Source organism: Asterias rubens, chromosome 14 (assembly GCF_902459465.1).
Source record: "Asterias rubens chromosome 14, eAstRub1.3, whole genome shotgun sequence".
NCBI classification, from domain to species: domain Eukaryota; kingdom Metazoa; phylum Echinodermata; class Asteroidea; order Forcipulatida; family Asteriidae; genus Asterias; species Asterias rubens.
The window spans coordinates 1,058,409-1,072,813 of NC_047075.1; the positions used below are offsets into that span (position 1 = coordinate 1,058,409).

At 40.5% G+C, this 14,405-nt stretch overlaps 1 protein-coding gene across 2 annotated transcripts; it reads left to right on the plus strand.

The window, feature by feature from the left end:
• Positions 1–1,108: 1,108 nt before the first annotated feature.
• On the plus strand, positions 1,109–12,891 carry LOC117299053 (endochitinase A-like). 2 transcript variants are annotated; one of them, XM_033782456.1, is made up of 12 exons: positions 1,109–1,202; positions 2,216–2,408; positions 3,844–3,906; positions 4,839–5,039; positions 5,372–5,432; positions 5,728–5,879; positions 6,998–7,064; positions 7,875–8,039; positions 8,667–8,736; positions 10,004–10,185; positions 10,804–10,897; positions 12,162–12,891. In XM_033782456.1, exons 1-12 carry the CDS (start codon positions 1,120–1,122, stop codon positions 12,352–12,354), a joined length of 1,524 nt encoding a protein of 507 aa, XP_033638347.1. In that variant the 5' UTR covers positions 1,109–1,119; the 3' UTR covers positions 12,355–12,891. The 2 variants fall into 2 exon arrangements, with proteins under 2 accessions (XP_033638347.1, XP_033638348.1); XM_033782457.1 differs by having other exon boundaries at positions 10,088–10,185.
• The last annotated feature ends 1,514 nt before the right edge of the window (positions 12,892–14,405 follow it).

A 14,405-nucleotide genomic window follows, 5' to 3' on the forward strand; every position in this document is an offset into this window, starting at 1 on the left:
TTATTTGTTACAATAACTACCGCCATATTGGTTCCAGGTTGAGTCTACTTAGAGAACAACTCCAGTTAACAAGAAGGAACAATTGTCAAACTGCCGATTTATGTGTATGTATTGGTTTTATTCTATGATGTGGAATGATGGGGTGTAAAATAGGTACATTAGTGTAGTGTATTAATTTGTTTGTTAGCTATTTGTTGTATTATCTCGACCGTACATGCACCATGGATCAATCTTTATGCAGGACGACAACACCTTTTTTTGGAGGGGTGCACCTGTCCCCAACGGAACCTGAAGGGGAGGGAAACATTTCTTTTGAGTGACAAAAACGTAAACGATGACGACCCTAGTAAAAGAACTTGAATTAAGAAAACCTAGCATATTGGCCCATTTAAATACGTACAGGCTGAATGAACGTTTATGGGGAAACTTTTTATAAAAGCACAGTAAAATTATGCTTAACAAAATAATGTTAACGGCACGACATTACTGCTCTTTTTTTGCTTCGGCAGGAATGCATTTGACACAAATAAGCAATATTATTGTGTGCCATCGTCCCATTTTCAGATACATAACTCAATTCAATTCAATTCAATGTTTTTCAAATAAGTGAATTTACCTACCGAAAACCCATGATGAGCAATTACATGTTTTTTGTGTGTATTTTATGTGATGTCACAGCTAGGGGTGTGTGGCGGACCCCCCCCCCCCACCCTAAAAAGGTTACGCCCCGCAATCACACGAAGTTCTACGGTCTACGTTCCTTCCAATATGCTTCACCTAGACTATGGAACTCTCTTCCCAACAATCTCAAAGACTGTGCCACACTAGAACAATTTAAATCACGACTTAAAACCCATCTCTTCAATCACAGAAGCGCTTAGAGACTTTATTTTGTATTATGCGCTAAGAACTGTTTATTAATTTATTATTATTATTATTAATCAATCAGCACAACATTAACATTGGAGCGACTTATGCAAGTTTAGTGGAAAAAATTAGCCTGCACAGTAAATAGTCTGGTTGCGGCGCTATTTCACAATGCTTTAAATAGAGGCGGCGTAATGACCCTAGTATTGCTATTGATGTTGGGCGTTTGGTAAATAAACTACAATTTTAACTATGGCGACTCCACAAGCTTGGTGGGCAAATATGCCCCTTCCTCCAGGTTGGGATGCAAAATACGACCAAGGGGCAAAGAAATAGTGAGTGTATATGTACCTATGTATTTATAGACTGTTTTGTTGGTTTAACTTATGTTTTTAAGCGGTGAATTTTACCACTGGGGAAAAATAATTTTGAGCCCCTTCTCCGCCGAGCTGCCGAGACGAAACGGGTCTCCGAGAGAGGGGGGAACTATCGACCTACCTACAGACTACACTACCACTAGCCTCTCTGCTGCCTATTGCGTGATGACCTTACCGAGATTGGTAATTCACGCTGGCAAGAACCGGAGGGAGTCAAGCATATTGGCTAAATTGGGCTTAATGCCAGAGGGCCTGAAAATACTCGTACTAAATAGCCTGCAACTCTCCTTAAATGATATAGACAGTGCAGTCGATGCGTATTTCTTCCAAATTGTTTGCTTATTTTTATGTTTTTCTCATGACAGTTGGTTGGCATAATTTCCAATTGGAAACCAAACCACTGACCTGTAGCATGGCCGCCGGCGGGATAAATAAAGAATTTGGAAACGTTTCCGTATGGCGCCACCACTTTTTCATTCGATATGAAATAATATAGTATCTAATTTACCTCAATGAGATATCCCTTTTTGTAAAAATGAGTGATAAAGTGGTGGCGCCATACGGAAAGTTATCCATAAAATTCCTCCATGGTTAGACCCATCCGGTGAATACCATTCAGAGCTTAACTCAAACTTTGGCTCTGTACTCCTTTTTGAAATAATTTGACATGAGATTGTGGTCCTTTATGACATCCTCAGTCATAAAAGAACCCCCGAAGTACTCCTGGAACTACCTGTTTGTGGAGACAATAGCGGAACGAGCCTCACCTGTGTGGCTATGGAGGAACTCTGACGAATCCTTGGATTTGTCAGAGAGTTGCCCACAAAGTTTGGACTAACTAAGTAGAACTACGACCACAGATGTCAAAATATTTTTTTTCAAAGGAGTACAGCTCCTAATGTCACTGTCTGAATCAACGTTTACCTAGTCAGTTTTTCACTCGTTTTATTATTTAAATTTGTCTATTTTAGTTTCTTTGTCCACCATTCCACCAAATCAACACAGTGGAATGATCCTCGTAAGCAGTATTACGAATCGCAACAGAGAGCAGGGTTTGCACCAGCACCCCAGCACGCCCCAAGAATGGCCCAGCACTCTCCCAGAATGCCTCAGCATTCCCCCAGAATGCCTCAGCCCTTCCAACGGATGCCTCCTCAGGCCGTGGTAAGATACAAGCATGATATACCGACCCCCCTGGACTAAATCAAGGACTGAAATAATAGTTGGGTAGTTAGGTTGGCGCAGTGGTGTCTTGCCTCGCCTTCCACCTCTGGGGACCCCAGTTTGAATCCTACCGGGGGGGGGGGGGGGGGCACTATGTGTATTGGGTTTATCAGTCCCTACTTGACTTTGAGGGTTTTCCCTGGAACAATTCTCTGGGGTTTTCCTCCAACTTCTAAAACTGAAATGTCTTCACTGTCTCCTCACCTTGTTTAGATGCTGAAAAGGCTTTGACATGTATTATCATAGATGTAGATATAGAATAATTGTTGGCACATCTCATACCTGACTATAGACTCACATGCCGCTACATGTATGCTGCTTTTTCGAAAGGGAAAGGGCACCAAGGCATTTTCTCCTTGGTAAACATGATAAAGGGTACCCTATGAGGCAATTTTAAATTTCTTCTGGAGCATTTCAAGGGCACCAAGGAAATAACCAGGGGGCATGGAGGTAAGCATCAGGCCTGCACCCATTGCACAATGCGAGCACACTCACACATGCCTATGCTGTCTGCCATTTTGGGAGGCAAACTTGTGCTCAAACACGAACAAAAGATTGGACTCCCAAAATGATGGAAATGGTGGCTTAACATCCCATTTAAAGGATGAAGGACTGTTGCTATTAATGGTGTTGCTAAGGACTTACTCAACTGCAACACATGAAGACAAGGAAATCAAGCCATAGCTGTAGCCCAAGTCCAACACGGCCCAAGTTACTTAAAGGGAAGGTACACGTTTGGTAATTACTCAAAACAAATATTAACTCAAACACTGACTTGGTAACAAGCATTAGAGAGCTGTTGATAGTATAAAACATTGTGGGAAATGGCTCCTTCTGAAGTAGCATAGATTTTGAAATAGAGGTAATTTCTTACTAAAATGATAAAAGTCTTCTAGCTAGAAGTCTTTTATTCCTATCTGAAAGCACACAAATTTGTCCAACAACGGTGTTTTTTTCTTTCATCATTTTCCCCTAATTTTGATGACCAATTGAGCTCAAATTTTCACAGGTTTGTTATTTTATGCGTATGTTGAGATACACCAAGTGAGAACACTGGTCTTTGACAATTACTAATAGTGTACCTTCCCTTTAATATCCAATAAAAATTCAACCCTTTTTCAATCTTGGTTTTCTCAAAAGCTTACAACAGCACCCCCTGTTAAATATCACATCAAATGTAAGCTCAACAACCGAATGAGAGCGGTATTGTATTGGTGTTGTAGTTTTTCAGTTACGACTGTTTATAAAAGTCCAATTTGACATGCTTTGGTGTTTGCTAGTGACCGCCTTATGCACCAAAGTAGTAAGATTTACAGCATTTAACCCCCATGCCATCCCAAACTGATTAATAATTTGTGTTTGTTCGTTTTGTCAGAGACAAGCCATCCCAATGCAGCCGATTGTCAAACCAAAGTGCAAAACTTGTAATAGAATTGAGGTAAGAACTAGGTGCAGGTGAAGATCGACCAAGCATTTGTAAAACCACATAAGTTTAAAGGCACCGGACCCTCAAAATAATTGTTAGCATAAAAACTTACTTGGTAATGAGTAATGGGGAGCTGTTGATAGTATAAAACATTGTGAGAATGGGCTCCCTCTGAAGTAACGTAGTTTTCGAGAAAGAAGTAATTTTCCACTAAAATATTTGAATTTGATTTTGAGATCTCAAAATTAGGTCTGGAAATCAAGCATCTGAAAGCACACTTTTTGTGACAAGGGTGTTTTTTTCTTCCACTATTATTTCGCAACTTCGATGACCAGTTGAGTTCAAAATTTCACAGTTTTTTTTTATTTCTACCAGAAGACTGGTCTTTGACAACTAGCAAAGGTGTCTGTTGTCTTTAATTTTAAGTCTTGTACCACCCCTCGAGCCAGTTGGGCAATACGATTTTTTAGATCAATTTTTGCCCATGACACTAATCCCTACTTAGTGAAGATATATAATTTAATATAATTTGTATAATATAATTTACCTGGAGAATTTTCATCTTCATTAGTCAACAAGTTTTTTAGAATTTGTTTTTATAACAGAGCAATGTTTTTTGAGAGAGTTGCATGAATCCAATGTAAAGTAATTATTGTCTTCCTGATATGAAAATTATTTTTGTGTGAAATTATCTTGCTCATTTCTCAAAAATTAAAGCCCCTTAGCAAGTAATATTTTAAGTGAAGCTTTCTACCACCATGATCTTTAAATGATTAATAATAATAATAATAATAAACAAGACTTATAAAGCGCATTTTACAAGATACAATGCACTGGTGAAACACCTACGAAAAAGTAATTTTATGTTGAAAGTGTATCTGTTAGACGTTTGTGTTTTGTTTCGTACAAAAAGTACCCAAACTGTTTTCTAAAACTGCGCCTAGGTGCCAAGCAACAACCAGGAATGTCAAGGATGTCAATTAAAGGCTCGTCAGCGGGAGGCGGAATTAGTGAGAGCGAGAGAAGCTGAAGAAGCTCAGAGGAAGAAACACGAGAACCAACAGCGGATCCAGAAGGAACAAGAGAGGAGAAGAGTTCAGTCAGCTGCTAGGGCAAGGACACCGATGCAGATGAACGTTCAGGAGGTAAGAAGGTTGGAATGTTAGTTGAGGAGAGGTGGAACACGTGTGAGCAAGAACACGTGAGCCTCTCCATTGCCATTCTGCACAACTCTGTCGTGCAGGCCAAACTTACGCACAAGCATGTCAGATATTCTAGTATCGGACTGTTGATTGTGCAATGGGTTGTGATTGGTCAATACGCAATGGGGCAGAGCTTAATGCATCGGTCTATTGTTGGAATGTCCTTTAGAACAGGAGAGTGTGTTGGAATGGGGGTGAGAGTGCAACACTCTTGCCCGCATTCCTGTTTTGTTTCAACATTTGTTTTAAACTGTATTTTTATCTGTTTGTTGCAGACTGCCTTTGGGGAAGAGACAGTTGAGCAACGGGAATACACAGCAGCAGAAAAGAGAGAAAGTATGTAAATCTAAACTTAACTTTACTAAGTTTATTAACTCTTGAACTGCAAGGGTCGTGGGTTCAAATCCTACCCCAGTTATATTCCTGTAATATTGTTTCACAGGACTCGGGGGAAAGTACCGAGTATACAGTGCTAACACACATCGGTGTATGGGTAAAAACCAAAATTAATATTCTTTATCCCCGATGCAAATTTAACATCAAGTATAATATTAATGGGTTTAATAATCAGCACAGATTCTTTATCAATCCCATATCAAGTAATCGTTCTCTTCATCTGATATCTGATTAGTGATCAACAACTTGAATGACGCCTTCCCTGAGATCAGTAAGACGGTTGTTGAGATGGTTCTTGAGACGAGTACATGGGATGCAAATAAAGCCACCTCTGTCCTCGCCACCATGTCGCCAAGGAAACCAATGGCCCCTAAGCCAAAGGCAACGGTAAGAGAGGAGTAAAGGCAATGTAAGATCGAAAAACACAAGTGTTCACAGATTCAGACATAACTAGAAAGGGTTCCTTTAAACATTTCTGCCTAAAGTGATAAACTTGATGTTTGAAAAACAGAAAACACAGAAGATCTCGTTTCAATATTTTCTCGTGACCTCGATGACCAATTGAGCTACAACTTTCACAGGTTTGTTTGTTCATGCATAAAATGGTGGATCACACAAAACATGAACACTGTGTGCGACTATTTTGTCACCTCACCTTGTGTCGTCGAAAAGTCACATTTGCAGGAAGTATGAACCATCCTTTAGCTGGTGGCAAACAATCCAATCAGGGATTTTTCCTGATTTTCCTGAAGTAAAATTGTGAAAGTTTTGACTCAATTGGTCATCAAAGTTACAAGGGAACAATGAAAGAAAAGAGACCGTTGTTGCTCAACTTTGTGCGCTTTCAGATGCCTAACGAAGGCTTCAGGCCCGACGGTTTTTTAATATTTGTGTGAAAAATTACCTCTTTTCAAAAACTACGTTACTTCAGAGAGAGGCATTACTCACAATGTTTTAACAACAGCTCTCCATTGCTCGGGTGAACTTTTATGCTAACGATTTTGTTTAGTGATGACCAATAGTGTCGAGTGCCTTAAAACCATTATACACTTTGGGAACAGAAACAAATTTATAGATTTACAAATAACTTACAGGGTTTACAGCAGGAAATTGTGAAAGACTTCTCTTCAAATATTATTCCATGAAATGTTTACTCTTTGAGAAACCATTAAAACAATTATCAATTCTCGATATCGAGAATTACAAATTATTTTAAACACAGTTCATGACACGGCGAAACGTGCGGAAATAAGGGTGTGTTTTCCCGTTGTTTTCTCCTGACTCGGATGACCGACAGAGCCTAAATTCTCATAGGTTTGTTATTTTATATATAGGTTGTGATACACAAAGAATGGGCTTTTGGACAATACTGTTAATCGAACGTGTCCAATAGCCTTAAAGTGAAGCCCTCACCTTGAGGTGGCTGTTTGTGGCCATGTGAGGTTTGAGGATCCTGATAAAAATTATAAATTATTTTAAAATCTTGTCGTATTTTCATTTTTCAGACGTCCAGTGCTGCAGCTTCTTCGTCGATTTCTCCGACCCAACCAAGTGATGCAGTGAAGAAGAGAAGTAAGAAATACCTTATGATCTTTTAGTTGAGGAAAATAACCAAAACATTACAGTGGTTTTCTTGATTGTACCATGTGGGCCACCATACTTTAAGATTGGTTGGGGGGGGGCCTTTCTATTTCCAATCTGAATCTGAAATATAATAGTAGCCTAATGGAAACATCACACCAACTTTTTGTAGTGAAGATGGCAGCTTAATGCGCACAACACCTTGTAAACCATAAGCCTTTTTGAGGTATGGCGGACGTGATACGCGCGCGTCACACGCCGCGACTGATGTCACGCTCACCATGTTGGTGGTCATTAGGTTTACGTGTAAACGCCGCGTCGCCTAAAATGCGCACTTCACTGAATAACATACGTTCTATTTCTATGGTCAATACGCACAAATTTACCACAACTTTACAGTGTTGTAGCATTGTGTCCGCCATACCTCAAAAAGGCTTATTGATGATGCTATGTAAAAGGAGTATGTCTCATAATTCAAACATAGTCCCACATAGCTTGCAGGAAACTAATGTATGTTAACGCTGAGTGACGGATATACGTGCTCTATGTAAGAAGCCACTATAAAAGTCAATCAAGAAATTTGAGGTCTCAAATTCAAGCATTTGAAAGCACACAAATTTGTGCAACAAGGGTGTTTCTTCCATAATTCTCTCGCAACTTCGACAATCAATAGAGTTCAAATTTTCACAGGTGTGTTATTTTATGCCTGTTAAAATACACCAAGTGAGAAGACTGGTCTTTGACAATTACCAAAAATGGGCAGTGCCTTTAAGCTATCTTTCTCTTTCTTTGTATTGACAGTGCTAACTCAGTTGCAGTCAATGCATACATCAGCGTCCAGTACATTGGTTGAAATGGCACTTAGTACAGCCAAGTACAATGTGGCCAAAGCAAGCCAGCTACTCAGGATGAGCCTTGACCCACCAGGGGGTCAGAAGACGGCTCCGGCCAAGGTCGTCAAACCAGGTAGGTTTCAAATAATAACGAAAAAAAATTTTTTTTGCTGTAGGCCTTGAACTTCTGCAGGCCTTAAATAATAAAAATTAAAATATTAACAACTAGTTCTTCTATAAACTTGCTGTATATTTTTATATGTAACTATTTTTGTATGTAAACTATTTTCTGTATGTATTGTAATTTTTACTGTAATTTGGCCGTTGGCCACGAATGTAAAAAGAAATAAACTATTTATCTATCTATCTATCTTTATAGTGCATTTCACAATAATTGTTATAAAGTGCTTTACATTAGTGCCCTGGTCATTGGGCAAATAAATAACATCCCTGTAATCTTTCTCAGCTCCATGGGGAATGTTCAGCCCTGAGCTGCCGTATGTCGCTAGTGGGTTTTTTATACATATTATCAACCTGTACTCTCGCAGGTGCACTTTTAAGCATCTTGCTCAAGGACACAAGTGCCGGGATTATAACCCACACTCAGATGACTTAAACACCAGAGCTTGAATTTGATGCTCTTAACCACATGGCCATGACATCTTGAATGAAGCGAAACTCTTTAATGAAGCTTTCTCGTAATGATGTTGAATGAAGTTCCATGAAGTAACCGAAAGGGTAATGTTTTTTTTGTTTTCAGCCACAACCAGCCATGGAACTACTAGTGTAGTCACAACTACACGTACCGTCGTCCAACAACCGAAGAGGAGGTGAAACTTTCTTTAAACTTATTTCAAAAACATGGCTGTGGGTTTAGCTCCAGGGCTACATTTCATAGAGCTTCTAAGCACACAAATTTGCTTAGCATGAAATTGTTTCCTTGATATAGACAGGATTACCAACAAAATTACCATTTGTTGCATATTTCTTGTTACTGGTATTCAGCTGTTGTTTGTTTATCCTGAAAATTACATTTGGTTGGTAATTCTGTCATTTACATGTTCACAATTTGGACACCCAGTTTTTATCTTTGTATAGTTGTAATTTTTTTTCTGTGATTCTTTGTAGAAACAAGTTCACCTTTTGTTTGTTGTGCGTTGTGCCTCACTACACAGTGGTGCAGAAAAAGTAACAAATTTGCTATCCCCGATTCAATATCTACGTCAAATAATATTTACTCACCTAATAGAATAACAAGTTCACTTGTTTCTGCTTTGGAAGAGTTCCTCAAACCAAATTAAAAAACTTAAAATAAAAAGACAAATGGCACAGGAGTTCTATTAACAGTCACTTGTCTGTGTTTTTTTGCTCACCCTTTACCCTGCATCAATTCTCCTCATCCCAATCAACCCCTCTGAACACCCCTTCACGATGACCCTCTCTCTACCCCGACCTCATCTTTCTCCCCTGACCACACCCTCTTCCATCTTCTACCTTCCTGTTCTCTCCCCCCCCCACCCTTTGCTATTCCCTTCTCCCTCTCCCCACCCTTTTCTATTCCCTTCACCCCCTCTCCCCACCCTTTGCTATTCCCTTCTCCCCCCCTCTACACCCCCCTCTCCTCACCCTTTGCTATTCCCTTCTCCCTCTCCCCACCCTTTGCTATTCCCTTCTCCCCCTCTCCCCACCCTTTGCTATTCCCTTCTCCCCCCTACACCCCCCTCTCCTCACCCTTTGCTATTCCCTTCTCCCCCTCTCCCCACCCTTTGCTATTCCCTTCTCCCCCTCTCCCCACCCTTTGCTATTCCCTTCTCCCCCCCGTCTACACCCCCCTCTCCTCACCCTTTGCTATTCCCTTCTCCCCCTCTCCCCACCCTTTGCTATTCCCTTCTCCCCCTCTCCCCACCCTTTGCTATTCCCTTCTCCCCCCCTCTACACCCCCCTCTCCTCACCCTTTGCTATTCCCTTCTCCCTCTCCCCACCCTTTTCTATTCCCTACACCCCCCTCTCCCCACCCTTTGCTATTCCCTACACCCCCTCTCCCCACCCTTTGCTGTTCTTCCCCAACCTATTCTTGTAACTATTCACAAAACTCAGTGCTCCTGAACTCTTCTCTTCCCTGACCACACCGGTTGTGTCAACCACACCCCGCTCACCAACCACACCTGTTTCATCAACCAGTACTGCTCGAGCATCCACAGTCACCATAGCAACCAGGGCTCCTTCACCATCACGGCAACCTCGTCAGGCTAAAGGCAGAGCCACTCAGAGAACCAAGGGTTGGTCCAATTATTGTATCTTTAATCGTTATTGTTGGTAGATTTTACAGATTTTCCCTCTGAAGCCTCCAGGGCCTAATTTCATAAAGCTGTTTCAGCACAAAAAGAAGCTCAGCATAACAAAATGATGCTGACCAGAATAAGGTTACCAGCTAAACTACCCTTGTACAATCTGTGACTGGTATCCTGCACATATCTGCTAAGCAGAAACTTGTAAAGCAATATTTTGTGCTTAAAGCAGCTCTATGAAATTGGGCCCTGTACATATGATTCACCTCACAGGGGCAGATTTCGGAAAGAGCTAAGATCGATCTTATCTGTGAATCACTCTTATTGCTAAGCAAAGTGTGATGTCACAATATAAATTACGTTGGTGATTCATAAAACTTGTCTTAAGATGAATCAAAGTGCATCTGAAAGCACACAACTTTGTGTTACCATGGTGCGACAAGGGTGTTTTTTCTTTCATTAAAAATATCTCGCAACTTCGACGACCAATTGAGCTAAAATTTTCACAGGTTTGTTATTTTGACAATTAGTCTTTGACAATTACCAATAGTGTCCAGTGTCTTTAATTCAAAACACAAATGTCATTTTCCTTTGATCTTTTTCTTACAGAATCTCCAAAGAAAGCACCATATGTCTCCAAGTCTACAATCGCCCAAGGACCAGATGCCTCTTTACTCAGTGGACCAGATAAAGACATCTTGTTGTAAGTTACACCTTCTTGATTTTAAACGATGTTAAATTTGCATCGGGAATAAAGAATTTATTTTTATTTTTTTGTTTTACCCAAACTCACTGATGTGCGTTAGCACTGTATACTAAGTACTTGCCCAAGTTCTGTGAAAAAAAATCACAGGCATGTTACTCAGGGTGGATTCGAACCCGTGACCTTTGCAATTTTAGAGCAGTTTTATACCAACTTGGCTAGAGGTGACTAGAGGCAGTTCTTGATTTTGTTGAATTTCAACTTGATTTGGGGTTGAACAAAGACAAATTGGCTAGAGCAAGATTTGATTAACATGCCGTTGCTCTACGGACTGAGCTATTAAGTGGTGTGTCATTGCCTTATGGTTCAGAGCATCGAACTCGAGCTCTGGTGTTTCTGATCAGCAGAGTATGGATTCAAGTCCCAGTTGGGACACCTGCAGCCGATTTTCACGAGAGGCTAAGATTAATCCTATCTCGAGTTAAGACAGGTACATGTAACTCGTCCTAACTAAGGATTGGCTCAATGCGTCCTAACGTCTTCGGATCTGGATCTGAACTCGTCCTAAGTTTTAAGATTTATCCTAAGTTAGGAAGAGTTTGGTGAAATCGACAGCTGTGTCCTTAAACAAGACACTTAACCATGATGGTTCGTCCTTCTGATGGGTAACGCATGTAAAAGAACCCAAGTGCACTAATCGAAATGGGAAGGGGTTTGCCCCAGTGTTCCTGGTTTCTGTTTTACTTCTTTCTTGCATCTTCGATGACCAATTGAGCCCAAACTTTCACAGTTTTATTATTTTATGCAGGTGTTTGGATACACCAAGTGAGGATACTGGTCTTTGACAATTACCAAAGGTGGTGTCCTGGGGTCGGTTTCACAAAGAAAGTCCCAACTTAGGGGTGCTAGGACTCGTAAGGAGATATTAAAAACAAAAGGCTAGTCAAATATAAGGACGAGTAACACTTCCTTTCTCAAGATAAGACTATAATCCTGGCCAAAATGCTTGGGCCACCCATTCCCAACGTAACATAAAACCATTCCATGTCCACTTCCCCCTAGACGAGAACTATTCTCTCCCCCGTCCCCCGTTCCTTTGCACAATGTTGACTGGAACGCAGAAGACCGTGGAATACGTGCAATCAGAACCAACATTGAAAGGGGGTGGGGGGCCCAACGAGATATCGCCAGGATTGTAGTCTCAACTATTTGTGAAATCCATTGCTGTGCCTTTAATATTTTGATGATCTTATTGTATTTTTAGGACGGCTTACATCAGCGAGAATCGCAGCGATAAGAGTCTTGTCCATGGTCCGTTGAAGGAGAACGTGGCTGGACCAAGCCACCCTAACGGCAGAGACTATAGTCTAGCATCCGGACCCGATGACTGTATCTGTAATGGACCACAGATGAGTCTAGCTAAAGGCTCACTGTTCACACCAAACAGGCAATTGTAAGGTTTTGAAGGATGGAGGTGGGCTCTCACAAAATGAATCATCTCATTTCATCATGTTTAAGATTTCATGCTTAAGGTAGGGTCAAAGATTGGTTTTGTCAACATAATGCTGATTTCTTGGCCAAATTAACAAGTGTCTAGTCAAACCAAATTATCAAGTTATACAGTGTCTATTTGTTGAGAAAAAAATTGAAGTCTATGGAACAATTTTGAAGGGGCACCAAGGCCAATACCAGGGCAACAGAGGACATGGCCCCTGGGCCTCTGTGCAATATCAGGCCTGGTTACAGATCAGTAATTAGCTTGTTGGTGTGCTTAAAGAAATTGTAAAGTATGAACAAGTGTCTGTATTTGGTGGTGAGAAAAACCGTCTGTTTGCAGTGTTATTAACTCTTATAAAAAAAAACTATATTAGTATTATTAATATAACCACAGCATTTATAGCTAGAATGTAATATCCTATTATGGAAATATTTCCTTTAAAAAAGATTATATAACACCCAAGCAGATCCTTGCCATTTGATTGGAGGATTGTCCGTCACGTGATAGCAAATAAAAGTACCATTGCACGCTGAGTCACTCACCGTGCTTTTTCGTTCCATCCGAAAAGTACCATTGCACGCTGGCACGCTGCCAGCGTGCAATGGTACTTTTCGGATGGAACGAAAAAGCTGAGTAAAAACATCACTGCGTGCGCGTGTCTTTGGTAACGCAGCAGGTGTTCTGCAAGAAGGCATAGTAAAATTACTAGCATTCGGCTTCTACAGTTGAAATTGTTTGTTTTGAAAGTTGTATCTTTCAATCAAAATTACAAAGTTCTACTTGGATGTTATATAAAACAAATAATGAATGTTTTTCATTCATGCAATGGTGCGAATATGTTCATTCGTTGAAAGCTGGAATGTTCCATTCAACTCGGCTCCGCCTCGTTGAATAGAACATTCCATCTTTCAACTCATGAACATATTCGCACCATTGCACTCATAAACATTCATTATGTGTATACCATCTTTCAACTCATGAACATATTCGCACCATTGCACTCATAAACATTCATTATGTGTAGAATAATAGTGGCCTCTTATAGAGCGCTCAGGTCCGTCAGGCATGATGCTCATGGTGCTTTAACCTACGAACTGTATTCAATCTGGATGTTGTTAGGTAGAAGTGGATTCTGTAGTGCAGGTGTTTCACTTTTCATTGACAAGTCAGCTGGACCAGTTAGCTTGTCATTTTCGCTAGTCCGCCAGGATTTTCACTTACTTAAATAGTTAGTGGCGTGATGTTTCGACCTGAGCAGAATCTTTCTCTTTCCCAGTGTTGTAGTTGTTTGCTTGGTGTCCGAGTTTGAGTCCTTGGTGTCCTAGCCCTTGGTGTCCAAGTCCGAGTCCTTGGGGTCAAAGTCCTAGCTATGAAATTGGGTTCCGGGGCCAATTTCATAGAGCTGCTTAAGCACAAAATTTGCTTAAAGGGAAGGTACACGTTTGGTAATTACTCAATAAAAATATTAACTTAAAAACTGACTTGGTAACGAGTATTGGAGAGCTGTTGATAGTATAACACATTGTGGGAACTGACTCCCTCTGAAGTAATGTAGTTTTTGAGAAAGAGGTCATTTCTCACTCAAATAATAAAAGACTTCTAGCTAGAAGTCTTTTATTCCTATCTAAAAGCACACAAATTCGTCCAACAAGGGTGTTTTTTCTTTCATCATTTTCTCGCAACTTCGATGACCGATTGAGCCCAAATTTTTACAGGCTTGTTATTTTGTGGTTATGATGGGATACACCAAGTGAGAACACTGGTATTTGACAAGTACCAAACGTGTACCTTCCCTTTAAGCACGAAAATAGCTTGCTTATTTTACACATGTTACTGGCCAACATTGCATGTCGTATACATTGCTTGGGACCGGTATTAAAGGCAGTGGACACTATTGGTAATTACATGTACTCAAAAAATTTATTAGCATAAAACCTTTCTTGGTGACAAGTAATGGGGAGAGGTTGATGGTATAAAATATTGTGAGAAACGGCTCCCTCTGAAGTGCCA